The sequence below is a fragment of the Rhododendron vialii genome, chromosome 4a (genome assembly GCF_030253575.1).
Source record: "Rhododendron vialii isolate Sample 1 chromosome 4a, ASM3025357v1".
NCBI lineage: Eukaryota > Viridiplantae > Streptophyta > Magnoliopsida > Ericales > Ericaceae > Rhododendron > Rhododendron vialii.
Genome location: NC_080560.1, coordinates 3062041 through 3075527, shown reverse-complemented (window position 1 = coordinate 3075527; position 13487 = coordinate 3062041). Strand labels below are relative to the sequence as shown.

Genomic DNA, 13487 nt, shown 5'->3' with positions numbered 1-13487 from the left:
CTTCCTGCGTTGAAACTTGAGAGGACCTCGATACGTTACAAAGAGTTCGTACTCATAATCCGAGTTGAATTTGAGACAACACGCTATAACAATCTAGGCAAAAAAAATATAGTAGTATTTACTTAACTTTCAATGCTCACCCTATCCACCAGAATACCACATATCTCATTGACAAAGTTCAATTTCTTGTCAGCAACCATACAACCACCAAACATTGTCCTATCCTGTGACGAGAGGTATTTGGAAACTGAAAGCACAAATTATTTCTGAGAACAGGAACTATAGCACTGCATTCCCAATTGATAAGATGGAACCGTAGTTGAATGACAACAAAATACACGATGTCCTACAAGATTAATCGGACCGAAACACAATTAATCTCGCACATACCACAAACAACAACCAAACAATACTTCCATCAATCATCATCATACAACTTTATCAGTTGCTCACACCTGATACTTCCGTACCACTTTCAAATATTTATGGGTCTTTACTTGATTTCTTCACCCCAGGGACCACCAGATTATCAAACATAAATCTACCGCTAATAAATTCCTTCATCGTAAAGATTCTGATCACATCTTCTGGTTCCAGGTGTGCATTTGAATTCAAGCACGGCACAACTCGAGATTCGAATTTGAGATCGGCATGGTAATTCTTACCAACACTGGATTCTCTCTTGAATTTAACATCGTCTTGGACATTCTCACCACCACTCAATTTTCTCTCTAGTCTATTGACCAGATCTTGCAATTTCTGCACTTCATCTTTATAATGGTCAGTTTTCATCTTCAGTTCTTTATAATCCTCAGCTTTCACATCACAAAGGGATCGTGAAGCAATATTGTAAACAGGACCTACATATACAGTTAAAGAGGTAAACTTTGGCTTCCCAGATAAATTCCAGCTCAGCACCAGAAAATGATTCATATGTGAACCTAACAATTTTGGAGCTCCGAAGTCTGGACAATCAATAAGTGGAGGTAACAAACTAATGTGAAAGAGAAGTCCACAATTTCAAACAATCCGCCGATGCATGAAAACACAAATCAGCTCACAAGTCCGCAACAAGTAACTAAGGAAACATCGATTTAGAAAATTCACACTCCAGGTAAAATATGAAGTCAGTGCCCGAGTTGCGAAATTGCACAACAGTGGGTATAGTTAGCGATGATACAGTCGAATAAATCACAAACAGAAAATGTGCATCTAAAGGGAAAAAACATCAAAATAGTTACCAGTTACCGCCCATTTGCTGTAAGAGAAGTAATTCCACTTCTGCATCTAAACTTCAACTGCGGTAGCCATAAAGCAGAGGGCAAGAAGTGAAGAGAAAATTTGGAGTCTCAATGGAAACCAAGAAACTTAAAGGCACGTTCATGCCTTCAATTGGATTCCATAGTCAACACTTGAACACCAGGAAAGGGGAGAGAATGCATAAAAAAAGTTGATCGCAAATCAGCACCAGTATATGCCAGAGTTGCAACAATAACAGTACCTATGTAATCTCCATTCAATAAGGATATGGGTGGAAGAGGACCGGAGATCGAGATGCACAAAGTGGCGGCTCTAAAAAACTTTTACCGCTGAAATAGCAGCCCCTACTATCTAGTCTAGACCAAAGTTATCCGACCTAAATGAAAAGAAACTCTGAAATTTAAATCCTAAGGTCCTTTTAACTGAAGTAACATTACAAAAACAGAATTTCTAACCAGCCATCCACATCAAGAGTAACATCGCAATGAATAGATTCCTTCCATACCCTACAAAAATGCTACCTCGTGCCACTTCTTAGAGGCAATTCACTTGTAGCTAATGTCCTCTACTCATTGAAATCGAAGAGGGACATCGGTCAATCAGGCTCCGTTTGGATAGAAATGGATTTCAAACAAAGTGAATTGGCATAAATACTCAATGAGAATAGTATCAGATATAGACTTTGGACAAAATTAATTTTTGTTAGGCCCCGTTCCAGAACACCTTCTTAAAAAATAAGTACTTATTTTATATTTTCAAACTCAAAAATAATGTAAATGAAAAATAATTTTTCAAATTTTCTTACACCGTATTAAAGATCTCAATGAGATCTATCAAATAAGATCTATATTGATAGAAAAATTATTTGCGTAAGCACATAATTTTTGAGCTTGAAATTGCCTTCTTAAAAAATAAGTACTTATTTACCTTTCCGGAAGGGAGCCGACATTCGGTATTATGTAACTTTTAGTTACTGTTTTCAAATTTTCTTCATAAAATTTTTATATCACATGTTCATCTCAACAACGAGAATAGTTGAAAGTATGAAAATGGAGACAAAAATTGGAGAAAGTTTATGTAGGAAATTGATATTCGCGCTCCAAGATTTACTGCAGGCGCTCCACCTTTTTGTTTTTATACTATGATGTTGCCATGCACAGTGTAAAAACAAAATATACACTGATGTTGCAATATCACAGTATAAAAACAAAAAGGTGGAGCGCCTGCAGTAAATTTTGGAGCGCGAAAATCAATTCCCTTTATGTAAGACAACGCTGAAGGCACTGAAAGACTGTCTTTTCCGAACTTTTTTTATAACTCTCGCATCAGGACCAGCTTGCTTACGCACACCTATTGTGACTACACCCTACATATAGATCTCAACAACGAATTTGGATTCGAAAGCTTTTCACGCCGGATTTGAATTGATCACTAAAAGAATAATGTAGGTGATTTGCAAGTAAATTGCTTTTCCCACCCCCCCTGACACACACCCCTCCCGGTCCCACATCCTTTTTCCTCTTTTACCCTCCCTTAGCCCTTTTAATTACCTCTCTCCGCCATTTTAATTGGTCTGGGCTCTGCTAGCCCCAAACGGCGACGTTTGGGTTTTTCGTTTGGGTTAAAAAGAAATTCTCACCATCAATTTACAATCCTATGGAGCAGAAACGTAATTATGAGAGCCTTAGAGACAAAATTTGATTATGTCTCTTTAGAATAATATGATCAAAATAAAAAGATCTTCACACCTATTCAAACGCATTAAAAATTAAAGTACTTAATTTTTTAATATATAAACGGTCAAAAAATTAAATGCTCAAATTTCCCTCCGTTTGAATCGGTGCAAAGATCTTGTTATTCTGATTATATTGACAAGATCTTTGCACCCATTCAAACGGAGCGAAAATTTAAGCACTTAATTTTTTTAGACCGTTTATATATATTAAAAAATATGGTTAAAAAATTAAGCGAAAATTTAAGCACTTAATTTTTTTAGACCGTTTATATATATTAAAAAATATGGTTAAAAAATTAAGTGCTTCAATTTTTAATGCGTTTGAACGGGTGTGAAGATTTTTTTATTCTGATCATATTATTTTAATTTATTTCTTTATTTAATTACTCATATCTTTTTAAGGCCTTTCAACAAAACACCCTAAGACTTATTTTTTAGTTCTAAGACTCTCTTAGGATGTCCATTGAAAGGCTTTGGAACCAAAAATTTATTACGACCATTTAGGATGAAATGATCAGAAAAAATAGCATCTTTGCACTGATTCAAACGGATTGAAAATTGAAATACTTATTTTCGTAACTATATTTTTTAATCTATAAAGGACAAAAAAAGAAAAAAAAAACAGTCGTATAAACATGATCAATTGAAACACTTTTTTTTTCTTAATTACTTTACAAAGCCTAGAATTAGACTTGAACCTATTATTAAAGAGAAAAAAAAATTCAAACTAGAAAGAAAGAAAAAGAAATAAAATGAAAAAAAAAAAAAACTGGAAAGAAAAGGAAAAGAAAGAAAGAAACTGTAAAGAAAGAAAGAAGAAAAGGAAGAAAGAGAGAGAGAGAGAAAGGGGCGGGGTAATTCCGGAAAAGGGGTGGTGGGGCCGGGAGGGGTATGTGTCAGGGGAGGGGGGAATAGCAGCTCTCGATTTGCAATCTTTTTTTTGAAAACCAAACAAGTAAGCGCGTTCATTAGGAAACGCAACTGATCCCAGAACCACGTAATTGATCATGCTGTAATTTTTTATTTTTTTATTTTTGGGTAAGTAACTGATCATGCTATATTGTTAAACAAGCATATTTTACACGCATAGATATAGGGAGAGGAATTTTCAAGAAAGAACATAAAGGGAGAGGAAAGGAAATGTATCAGACCAGTAGCCCACTTGAGACACTCTTGTGCGCCATAGACGGCGGTGTTTTTGACGAAGCTAGTAGCGAATCGGCCGATCACTGCCCGGCCTTCTTCATCGGACACGTAATAATTCACAGTCGGAACGACGTTTTCCATAACGACGCTATTAACTGTGGTGACGGCGCCCCGACTGATATTGTAAGAGCTCCGGCAAGCGGCCGTCACCGGCGAGCTCAGTTTGTCGGTGGTTGAGCTGATGAAATCCCGTATTCCCATATCTCTCTCTCTCTCCCTCCCTCTCCCTCTCCCTCCCCTCTCTCTCTCCCTCCTTTTCGGGTTTTCTACCGGGCTTCTCTCTCTAAAGAGTAAAGTAACCAACGCACTGAAGGAGCATCGATGTGGAGAAGCAAAAGGTTCTCCACTACCGCCCAAAGTTCTGCGTACCGTACAAGCAAGAGTATCGATTTTCTTACAGATATGATACGTACCGGTACAAGTCAAATATCGGTACTTTTTCAAATTTAGTGCAATTACCAATGTATAATTATAAATTGATTTTTTAACGCTCAAAATTGGTTTAATTCATAGTATTAATTAGAATAAGTTGATATTTACCATTAATTTTTAGATAATAATTTCATTTTAGAATACAAATGTTTTAACCTTTTTTTTTTTGTAAAACATTTAAAGTTATCCATATTATTTGTTATAAGAACTGTTATTCCCCGAAATTTAAAAAAAAAACGTAATGAAGAAGTGATGGAAAAGTGAGCGTATATATACATGTAATTGGAAATTATAAAATATACTGACATAAGTATATATATAGTATACGTAATTGGAATTTAAAAAAATGATTACACATACAACAACAAAACCCACTCTCTTCTTTCATTCACAACACCAAAATCCACTTTTCTGTCATTACCCGTGCCGCCTAGCAAATCCTCTGCAACCCCTTGTCTTCTCCGACTCCGTCTACTGCCACCGCCTTCTTCTTCTTCTTCTTCCAGCCGCCTCTTGCTCCGATCATTCTGGTCTCTCTCTCTCTCTCTCTCTCTCTCTCTCTCTCTCTCTCTCTCTCTCTCTCTCTGTATCTCTTGATTCTCTCTCAATCTCTCTCTCTATCATTGCGTGTGATGTGTGAGAATTTCTCACTGAGAAAAGATTAGCAAAATACTGCTCGAAATTTTCGGTACCACCATCTCGCCCGGTATTGTCCGGAATTTCCGGTACCGACCGGTATTGAGGCTGGAACGGTATTGTATGGTTGGAGTACTGTTTTCTCTCCAAATCGGTACGTATCGGCCGGTATCAACCGGTACGAAACAGTATTCACAACTATGCTACCACCAGTCTACCATAAATTCAGGATTGGATCCAGTAAATTTGGCTTCAGACTGGTACAGTTTATTTAAGGCTCGATTGGATGTGGGATTAGATTTGGAGGTATTTTGTAAGAAGGGAGATTGAATAGTAGGGGGTATTATGTAAGAAATATGGGCCCATATTAATGTGACGGAGATTAAATAATATTTGATTTGAATGAGGGATAAATTGTTTTGTAGTTGAAATGGAAAAGAGGAGGGTATTAGGAGGGGGGATTCCACAATGCTAATTCAAAATATAACCATATGTAAGGCCCCCTCAGGGGGTATTAGGGGGGTTATGGAGGAGAGGGTATTATCAAATCTCCCGATTTTTGTCTTCCCAAACCACGCCTTAGAACCGGCCCCATGGATTAGAAGAGGGATTGGACAATACCCCTTCATAGTGTGGCATCCAAACAAGCCCTTAGTGCATTCAGGCTGTCTAAAAGTGTTTTGGACGATTCAAATTTAAAAATGTATTTTTTTATCCCTTTAAATTTTGGGGCGTTTTAAACCCGAATGTATCAAATGAACCAAACTTATCCGAAGCAAATAGAGAGGATTCGGCATCATATATCCAATTATGCTACATACACAACATTCCAAATATAATAGGAATATTAAACATAACATCTTACATACATGTAAAGCCCACGTATAGACTTTTGGGGGAATTGCATTTCAGTGGAGGAAGGGGCAAAAAATGCCCAACTCATGAACCACTTTTTTGGAATTGCTCAGTCATGGGAAGGAAAATAATAATTCCCAAGACATGAAATTGAAAGCCAAAAATACCCCTCCCTCCTGTCATGAATCAGGGGCAACTTAGATTCATACACTGGACAACTTAGAGGGCAACTTAGGTTCATACACGGGGCAACTTAGATTTATACATGTGGCAATTTAGATTCATACACGGGGCAACTTAAAGGACAACTTAAGCTCCTACATGGGACAACTTAGGCTCATATATGAGGCAACTTAGGCTTATACCCGTTTCTTTCTAGTTTACCTTTTTTTTTTTTTTCTCTTTATTTCATTTTCTTTCTTTCCAGTTTGAATCTTCTTCTTCTTTTCGTTTTTTTTCTCTTTATTTCATTTTCTCTCTTTCTATCCGACTGTTTTTTTTTCCTTTTTTTTTGTCCTTTATAAATTAAAAAATATAGTTACAAAAATAAGTGTTTCAATTTTCAATCCGTTTGAACATGTGCAAAGATATTACTTTTTGATCATTTCATCATAAATTATCGTAATAAATTTTTCGCTCTAAGGCCTTTCAATGTACATCCAAGAGAACTATAAAACTAAATAAAAAATTTTAGGGTACTCGTTGAAACCTTAGAGCCAAAAATTTACTACAACCATTTAGGATGAAATGATCAGAAAAATAATATCTTTGTACCGGTTCAAACGGATTAAAATTTGAAACACTTATTTTTTTACATTATTTATATATTAAAAAATACAGTTAAAAATTATGTATTTCAATTTTGTAGTTAAAGAATATAGTTGAAATACAAAATCCTCTTTTTATAGCCTTCAGAAATAACATTTTTGGCACACGAATCAACACTCTAAGCATGGGGTGTAAGTATTGTCTCTACTGAATCCGACTGTTTTTTTTTTCCTATATACATATTAAAAAATATAGTTAAAAAAATAAGTGTTTCAATTTTCAATCCATTTGAACCAGTGCAAAGATGTTATTTTTCTGATCATTTCATTCTAAATGGTCGTTGTTGAAAAATGTATGCATTATAATTTGTGAAAATTTATATGCATCTCTATTAATTATTTTGATGATTAATTCAATGATATTTTTATTCGGCAAATACAAAATTATCGAAAAGTCGATTCCCGAATTAAATATTTTCGTGACCTTGAAATATAGCATAAAGTCTCTTGGATTCATGATTTATATTTACAAAGACTTTATTGAGCTCAATACATGCTTTAACGGTTTATTTAGATGAAATTGTGAGCCACAGGTTGACGAACCGGCTGACAAGCCGGCTGTCTGAACAGAAAGCTGTGACAATCGGACGATCACCCGGATGACCACTCTATCAAACGGCTAGTTTCAAACGGCTAGTTTCAAACGGCTAGTTTCCAACGGCTAGTTTCCAACGGCTAGTTCCAACGGCTAGGAAGCATATGGATGGCTATATAAGGCATCAAGAACTCATTAATGAGGATATACACAAGCTACAACATTCCATATTATTGCAAGAGCAAATTCTCAAAAGATCAAAGCCAAAAATTCTCATTGTTCTTCCACTTTCATATTATTCTTGAGAGAAAATTTGTACAAGTTGTGAGCGATAATTTTCATACCTTCTTCACATACTTGTATTTCCTAAGTGAGTGTTTGAGTCAAACACTTGAAAGCTTAGAAGACCAAATTCGGGTTGGAATTTGGGTGTTATTGTTTTTGAGAAGTTTTCGGAGAAAATTCTTGCGGTTGTGCTAGCTCCTCGGGAAAGCTAGAGGCATTCGGTTCTTGTAAGCACCCGCAAGACTTACAAGTTGTAATCTTTTAAAGATTAGTCTAACCTTCAAGTAATTGCTTGAGGAGAAGTGGAGTAGGGCCGGACCGTGGACAAATCCGGACCGAACCACTATAAACGAGTTCTATCTCTCTATCTCTCTATTTTGATTGCATACTTATTGTTTGCATATATTGTTAGAGATAAATTTTTATTGGTAATTATTACTAGCAATCCTATTCACCCCCCCTCTAGGTTGCATAATTTGGGTAACAATTGGTATCAGAGCCTCGGCTCTTGTTTGTAGATTTAACCATCTAAGAGTTAAGATCCATGGCAACCACTAGTAATGTTTCTTGTATCGAAGGTCAATCGTCCAATAGACCTCCCTTGTTCACCGGAGAAAATTACTCTCATTGGAAAAATAGAATGATGATCTTTATTCAATCCACGGATTATGATCTATGGAAAATTATCAAAAATGGTCCCATTATTCCTACTAAGAAAGTTGGAGAAGAGACTATGCCTAAACCAGATTATGAGTGGAGTCATTTGGAAAAGGCTTCAATAGAAAAGAACTATAGAGCTATGAACCTTCTTTTTTGTGCTATTACTCCCAATGAATATGATTGTGTTTCCGCATGTGAATCGGCTAAAGAAATATGGGATAAGTTAGAAATGTCACATGAAGGAGATAGTCAAGTTAAGGAGTCCAAAATTGATATTCTTGTGCATAGCTATGAGCTCTTCAAAATGAAACCGGATGAATCTATATCTCAAATGTTTGCTAGATTTGCTAGTATTACTAACGGTTTAAAAGCTCTTGGAAAGATTTACAGTCAATCCGAAATGACAAGGAAGGTGCTCCGTTCCATGCCAACCAATTGGGACACTACCACCTCCATCATCCTACAATCCAAAAATTTCTCAACATACACGATGGACAAGCTCATGGGATCTCTCATGACGGAGGAAATGCATCACAACCTCAAGGGTGAAAAAGAGAAGAAAGTTAAGGATCTTGCCTTCAAAAGTACAACAAGCAAATCAAAAAGCAAGGAGGATTCAAGCAACGAAAGTGAGGATGATGAAATGGCGCTCATCACAAAAACGTTCAAGAAACTCCTCAAAAATAGAGCATCTCACAAAGGCAGAGGATTTTCAAGAAAAGATGGAGGCAAAGAAGAAAATAGTAAAAAGGATCCAATCATTTGCTACGAGTGCAAGAAGCCCGGCCACATCAAAAGTGAATGTCCATATGCAAAAAAATATTCAAAGAAGGACAAAAAGAGAGCTATGATGGCCGCATGGGACAATAGTGACGATAGTAGCTCTGATGAGGACGATGAGCAACAAGAGGTCGCTAACTTGTGTTTCATGGCCATCGAAGAAAACGAGGTAGATCTCGACTCATCCTATTCCTTTGATGAATTATTTATTGCCTATAAAGAGTTGAAAGTAGAATTTGAAAAGGTTGTTTCTAAAAACAAATTTCTTAAAAAGGTTGCTAAAGATCTTTCACTAGAAATAGATGATTTAATTGAAGAGAAAGATATTTTGGAGGAAGAAAATGAAAGTTTAAGAACCTCTTTGGAAAAAGAAAAAGAGTATTTGAAGGATACTTCCAAAAACGAATCTTTAGAAAAACAAATTGATGATTTAACTAATTCTCTTTCAAAACTCACTAATGGAAAAGAAAGTTTAGACATTCTTCTTGGAAAACAAATGGTTTCTTTTCACAAGGCCGGAATTGGTTATAATCCCACTCAACACAAAAATCTTTTTGAAAAAGATGTTCCTCCTTCTAGCCATTCTAAATTGACATGTCATTATTGTGGTAAAATTGGTCATATTTCTCCTACATGTCCTATGAAAGGATACTCATCTTCTAATGCAAAAAAGGTTTGGGTTCCTAAGAACCGTATCAATGCTAACCTTCAAGGACCCAAGATGATTTGGGTACCAAAAGTCAAGAATTGATGTGCTATTGTAGGTATGCTTCAAAAGTTCTCTCAAGGAAGGAAGTTGGTACCTTGATAGTGGATGTTCAAGACACATGACCGGTGACAAGAGGGCTTTCAATTCTCTTTCGTCTAAAGATGGTGGACATGTCACATTTGGAGACAACAACAAAGGCAAAATCATAGGAATCGGTGATATAGGTAATTCTTCTATTATTGAAGATGTTTTACTTGTTAGTGGTTTAAAACACAATCTTCTTAGCATAAGTCAATTATGTGATAGAGGAAATCGTGTTATCTTTGAAAAATTCAAATGTATCATTGAAAATGTCAAAAGCAACAAGACACTCTTCGTTGGACAAAGACTTGAAAATGTATATGTTTTTAATCTCAATGATTTAAGTAATTGTGATATAAAATGTTTTTCCGCTTTGAGTGAAAATAGTTGGCTTTGGCATAGGCGCCTAGGACATGCAAGTATGGATGCTATTTCAAAACTCTCTAGAAAAAATTTGGTAAAAGGTCTTCCTAAAATCAAATTTGAAAAAGATAGACTTTGTGGTCCTTGCCAACAAGGAAAACAAACCAAGGTTTCTTTTAAGTCCAAAAATGTTGTTTCAACTACTAGACCTTTGCAATTACTTCATATGGATTTGTTTGGACCAACTCGCTCTCCAAGTCTTTGTGGAAACTATTATTGTCTTCTTGTTGTTGATGATTTCTCTAGATATACATGGGTGATGTTCCTAGCTCATAAGAATGAGGCTTATCCTAATTTCACTAAACTTTGTAGAAGAGTTCAAAATGAAAAAGGCTTTGTTATTTCTAACATTCGTACGGATCATGGAAAAGAACTTGACAATTCTTTATATGAAAAGTTTTGTGATGAACATGGTATTGGTCATAACTTTTCCGTACCTCGTACTCCTCAACAAAATGGAGTAGTAGAGAGAAAAAATCGTACTCTGGAAGAAATGGCCCGCACTATGCTTTGTGAAAACTCTTTGCCAAAATATTTTTGGGCGGAAGCCGTTAATACCTCATGCTATATTTTGAATCGAGTTTTAATTAGGCCTATCCTCAAGAAAACTCCTTATGAGCTTTGGAATGGTAGAATACCCAACATTAATTACTTTCATGCCTTCGGTTGTAAATGTTATGTATTAAACAATGGAAAAGATAACTTGGGTAAATTTGATTCAAAATCGGATGAAGGCATCTTTATTGGTTACTCTCTTACTAGCAAAGCATATAGAATTTATAATAAGCGCACTAATCTTGTTGAAGAATCTATTCACGTTTCCTTTGATGAATCTAATCCTTGTGCTACTAAGGATGTTGTTAATAATGATGACTTAGAGATTACACATAAGATTCATGACTTGACAATTCAAGAAAAAGTTGATGGTGATACTCAAGTAGAAAGCTCTCAAATCAAAGAAGATGAAGTTATTAATCAACCTCAAGATGCCATGGGAGACAACCAAGATCTTTCCAAGGATTGGAGATTCGTGCAAAACCATCCAAAGGACTTGATTCTTGGAGAAGTTTCGAAAGGGGTAACCACTCGCTCGTCTCATAGAAATTTTTGTGAAAATCAAGCTTTTGTTTCTCAAATTGAGCCTAAAAACTTTCCGGAAGCTCAAGATGATGAAAATTGGATTTTGGCCATGCAAGATGAGTTAAATCAATTTGAAAGGAATAAAGTTTGGGCATTAGTACCTAAGCCTCTTGATCACACTATTATAGGTACTAAATGGGTTTTTCGTAACAAGCTAGATGAATCCGGAAATATTGTTAGGAATAAAGCTAGACTTGTTGCTCAAGGTTATAATCAAGAAGAAGGTATTGATTTTGAAGAAACTTTTGCACCGGTAGCTAGATTAGAGGCTATTCGCATATTACTTGCCTTTGCATCTTTCAAAAATTTCAAGCTTTATCAAATGGATGTGAAAAGTGCATTTTTGAATGGGTTCATAAATGAGGAAGTTTATGTCAAACAACCTCCCGGCTTTGAAGATCATGTATACCCCGATCATGTTTTTAAACTCTCAAAAGCTCTATATGGTTTGAAGCAAGCACCACGTGCATGGTATGATAGACTTAGCTCATTCTTGCTTGACAATGGCTTTACTCGTGGAAAAATTGATACTACTCTTTTCATTAAAGCCAAAGGTAAAGATATGCTCATTATTCAAATATATGTTGATGATATTGTCTTTGGTGCCACTAATGATAATATGTGCAAAGAGTTTGCTAAGTGTATGCAAGGTGAGTTTGAAATGAGTATGATGGGGGAGCTTAACTTCTTCCTCGGACTTCAAATCAAGCAAACTAATGAGGGGATCATAATCAACCAAGCCAAGTATGCGAAAGAACTTATTAAGAAGTTTGGCATGGAAGGATCAAAGCCAATGAGCACACCAATGAGCATATCAACTAAGCTAGACAAAGATGAGAATGGTAAGGCCGTCAATGAAAAGATGTATCGAGGTATGATCGGCTCATTACTTTATCTCACGGCAAGTAGACCTGATATAATGTTTAGTGTCTGCATGTGTGCTAGATTTCAATCATGTCCTAAAGAATCGCATTTAAAAGCTATTAAACGTATTTTTAAATATGTTGCCGGTTCTCATGACTTAGGATTGTTTTATCCACGTGGAGTTGCATTTGATTTAATTGGTTATTCGGATGCGGATTTTGGAGGTTTCAAAGTTGATCGTAAAAGTACAAGTGGGACTTGCCAATTTCTAGGGCACTCTCTAGTGTCTTGGCATAGCAAGAAACAAAATTCCGTAGCTCTATCTACCGCCGAGGCGGAATATGTAGCGGCCGGAAGTTGTTGTGCCCAAATATTGTGGATCAAACAACAAATGGAGGATTTCAATTTGCAATATGATCATATTCCTATTAAATGTGATAATACTAGTGCAATTAGCTTAACCAAGAATCCGATTCAACATTCTCGAACAAAACATATTGAGATTAGACATCATTTTATAAGAGATCATGTTCAAAAAGGGGATATTGAACTTAACTTTATTAGTACCGACAAGCAATTGGCGGACATTTTCACAAAACCCCTTGGTGAAGAACAATTTTGTTTCATTCGACGAGAACTCGGCATGTCTAATCATTTATGAAAAAGTTTTGTGTTCTTGATGTCAAAAGTTTTTTTTTTGGATTCAATGTTGAGTTGATTGAATTCGTAAATATCATACTTGATGAAGAGTACAAATGATCTTGATAAAGAAATCACCCTCCAAACATTTTATCATATGTTTCATTTTCCTGTGTTTGGTATGAAGAAAATCAGTTTTATGGTCTTTAATGCTACTCCTCTTAAACGTTTTCTGGACTTAACCTGCATTTGTCAGTCGGATGTCCAAGCGGATGTCCAACCGGACGACCGTGAGGTTGAGACTTATTCAAGCTTTTGCGTTGCTAACTCTGATTTATTAAGTCTGTTACACTTAGTTTGTATGAACTTCATGGCTTAGTGCTTAAATTGTCTCTTATATACTTCGCCGATATGAATTTC

At 35.9% G+C, this 13487-nt stretch overlaps 1 protein-coding gene across 2 annotated transcripts; it reads right to left on the bottom strand.

Annotated features, from left to right (window-relative positions):
- Positions 1 to 263: 263 nt before the first annotated feature.
- LOC131323313 (uncharacterized) lies at positions 264 to 4790 on the bottom strand. Of its 2 annotated transcripts, XM_058355033.1 has the most exons (3): positions 4147 to 4496; positions 823 to 860; positions 264 to 792 (listed from the first exon to the last, which is right to left on the bottom strand). In XM_058355033.1, the coding sequence occupies exons 1-3, from the start codon at positions 4400 to 4402 to the stop codon at positions 484 to 486; spliced, it is 603 nt and encodes a 200-aa protein (XP_058211016.1). In that variant the 5' UTR covers positions 4403 to 4496; the 3' UTR covers positions 264 to 483. The 2 variants fall into 2 exon arrangements, with proteins under 2 accessions (XP_058211016.1, XP_058211015.1); XM_058355032.1 differs by having other exon boundaries at positions 264 to 860; positions 4147 to 4790.
- Positions 4791 to 13487: the final 8697 nt, after the last annotated feature.

Excerpts from the sequence above, each read along its gene's own strand:
- LOC131323313 (XM_058355032.1), bottom strand. The coding sequence starts at position 4,402 with ATGGGAATACGGGATTTCATCAGCTCAACCACCGACAAACTGAGCTCG. Across the intron at positions 861-4,146 it reads GTGTCTCAAGTGGGCTACTG|GTCCTGTTTACAATATTGCT; the intron begins GTCTGATACATT and ends CTGTATATGTAG.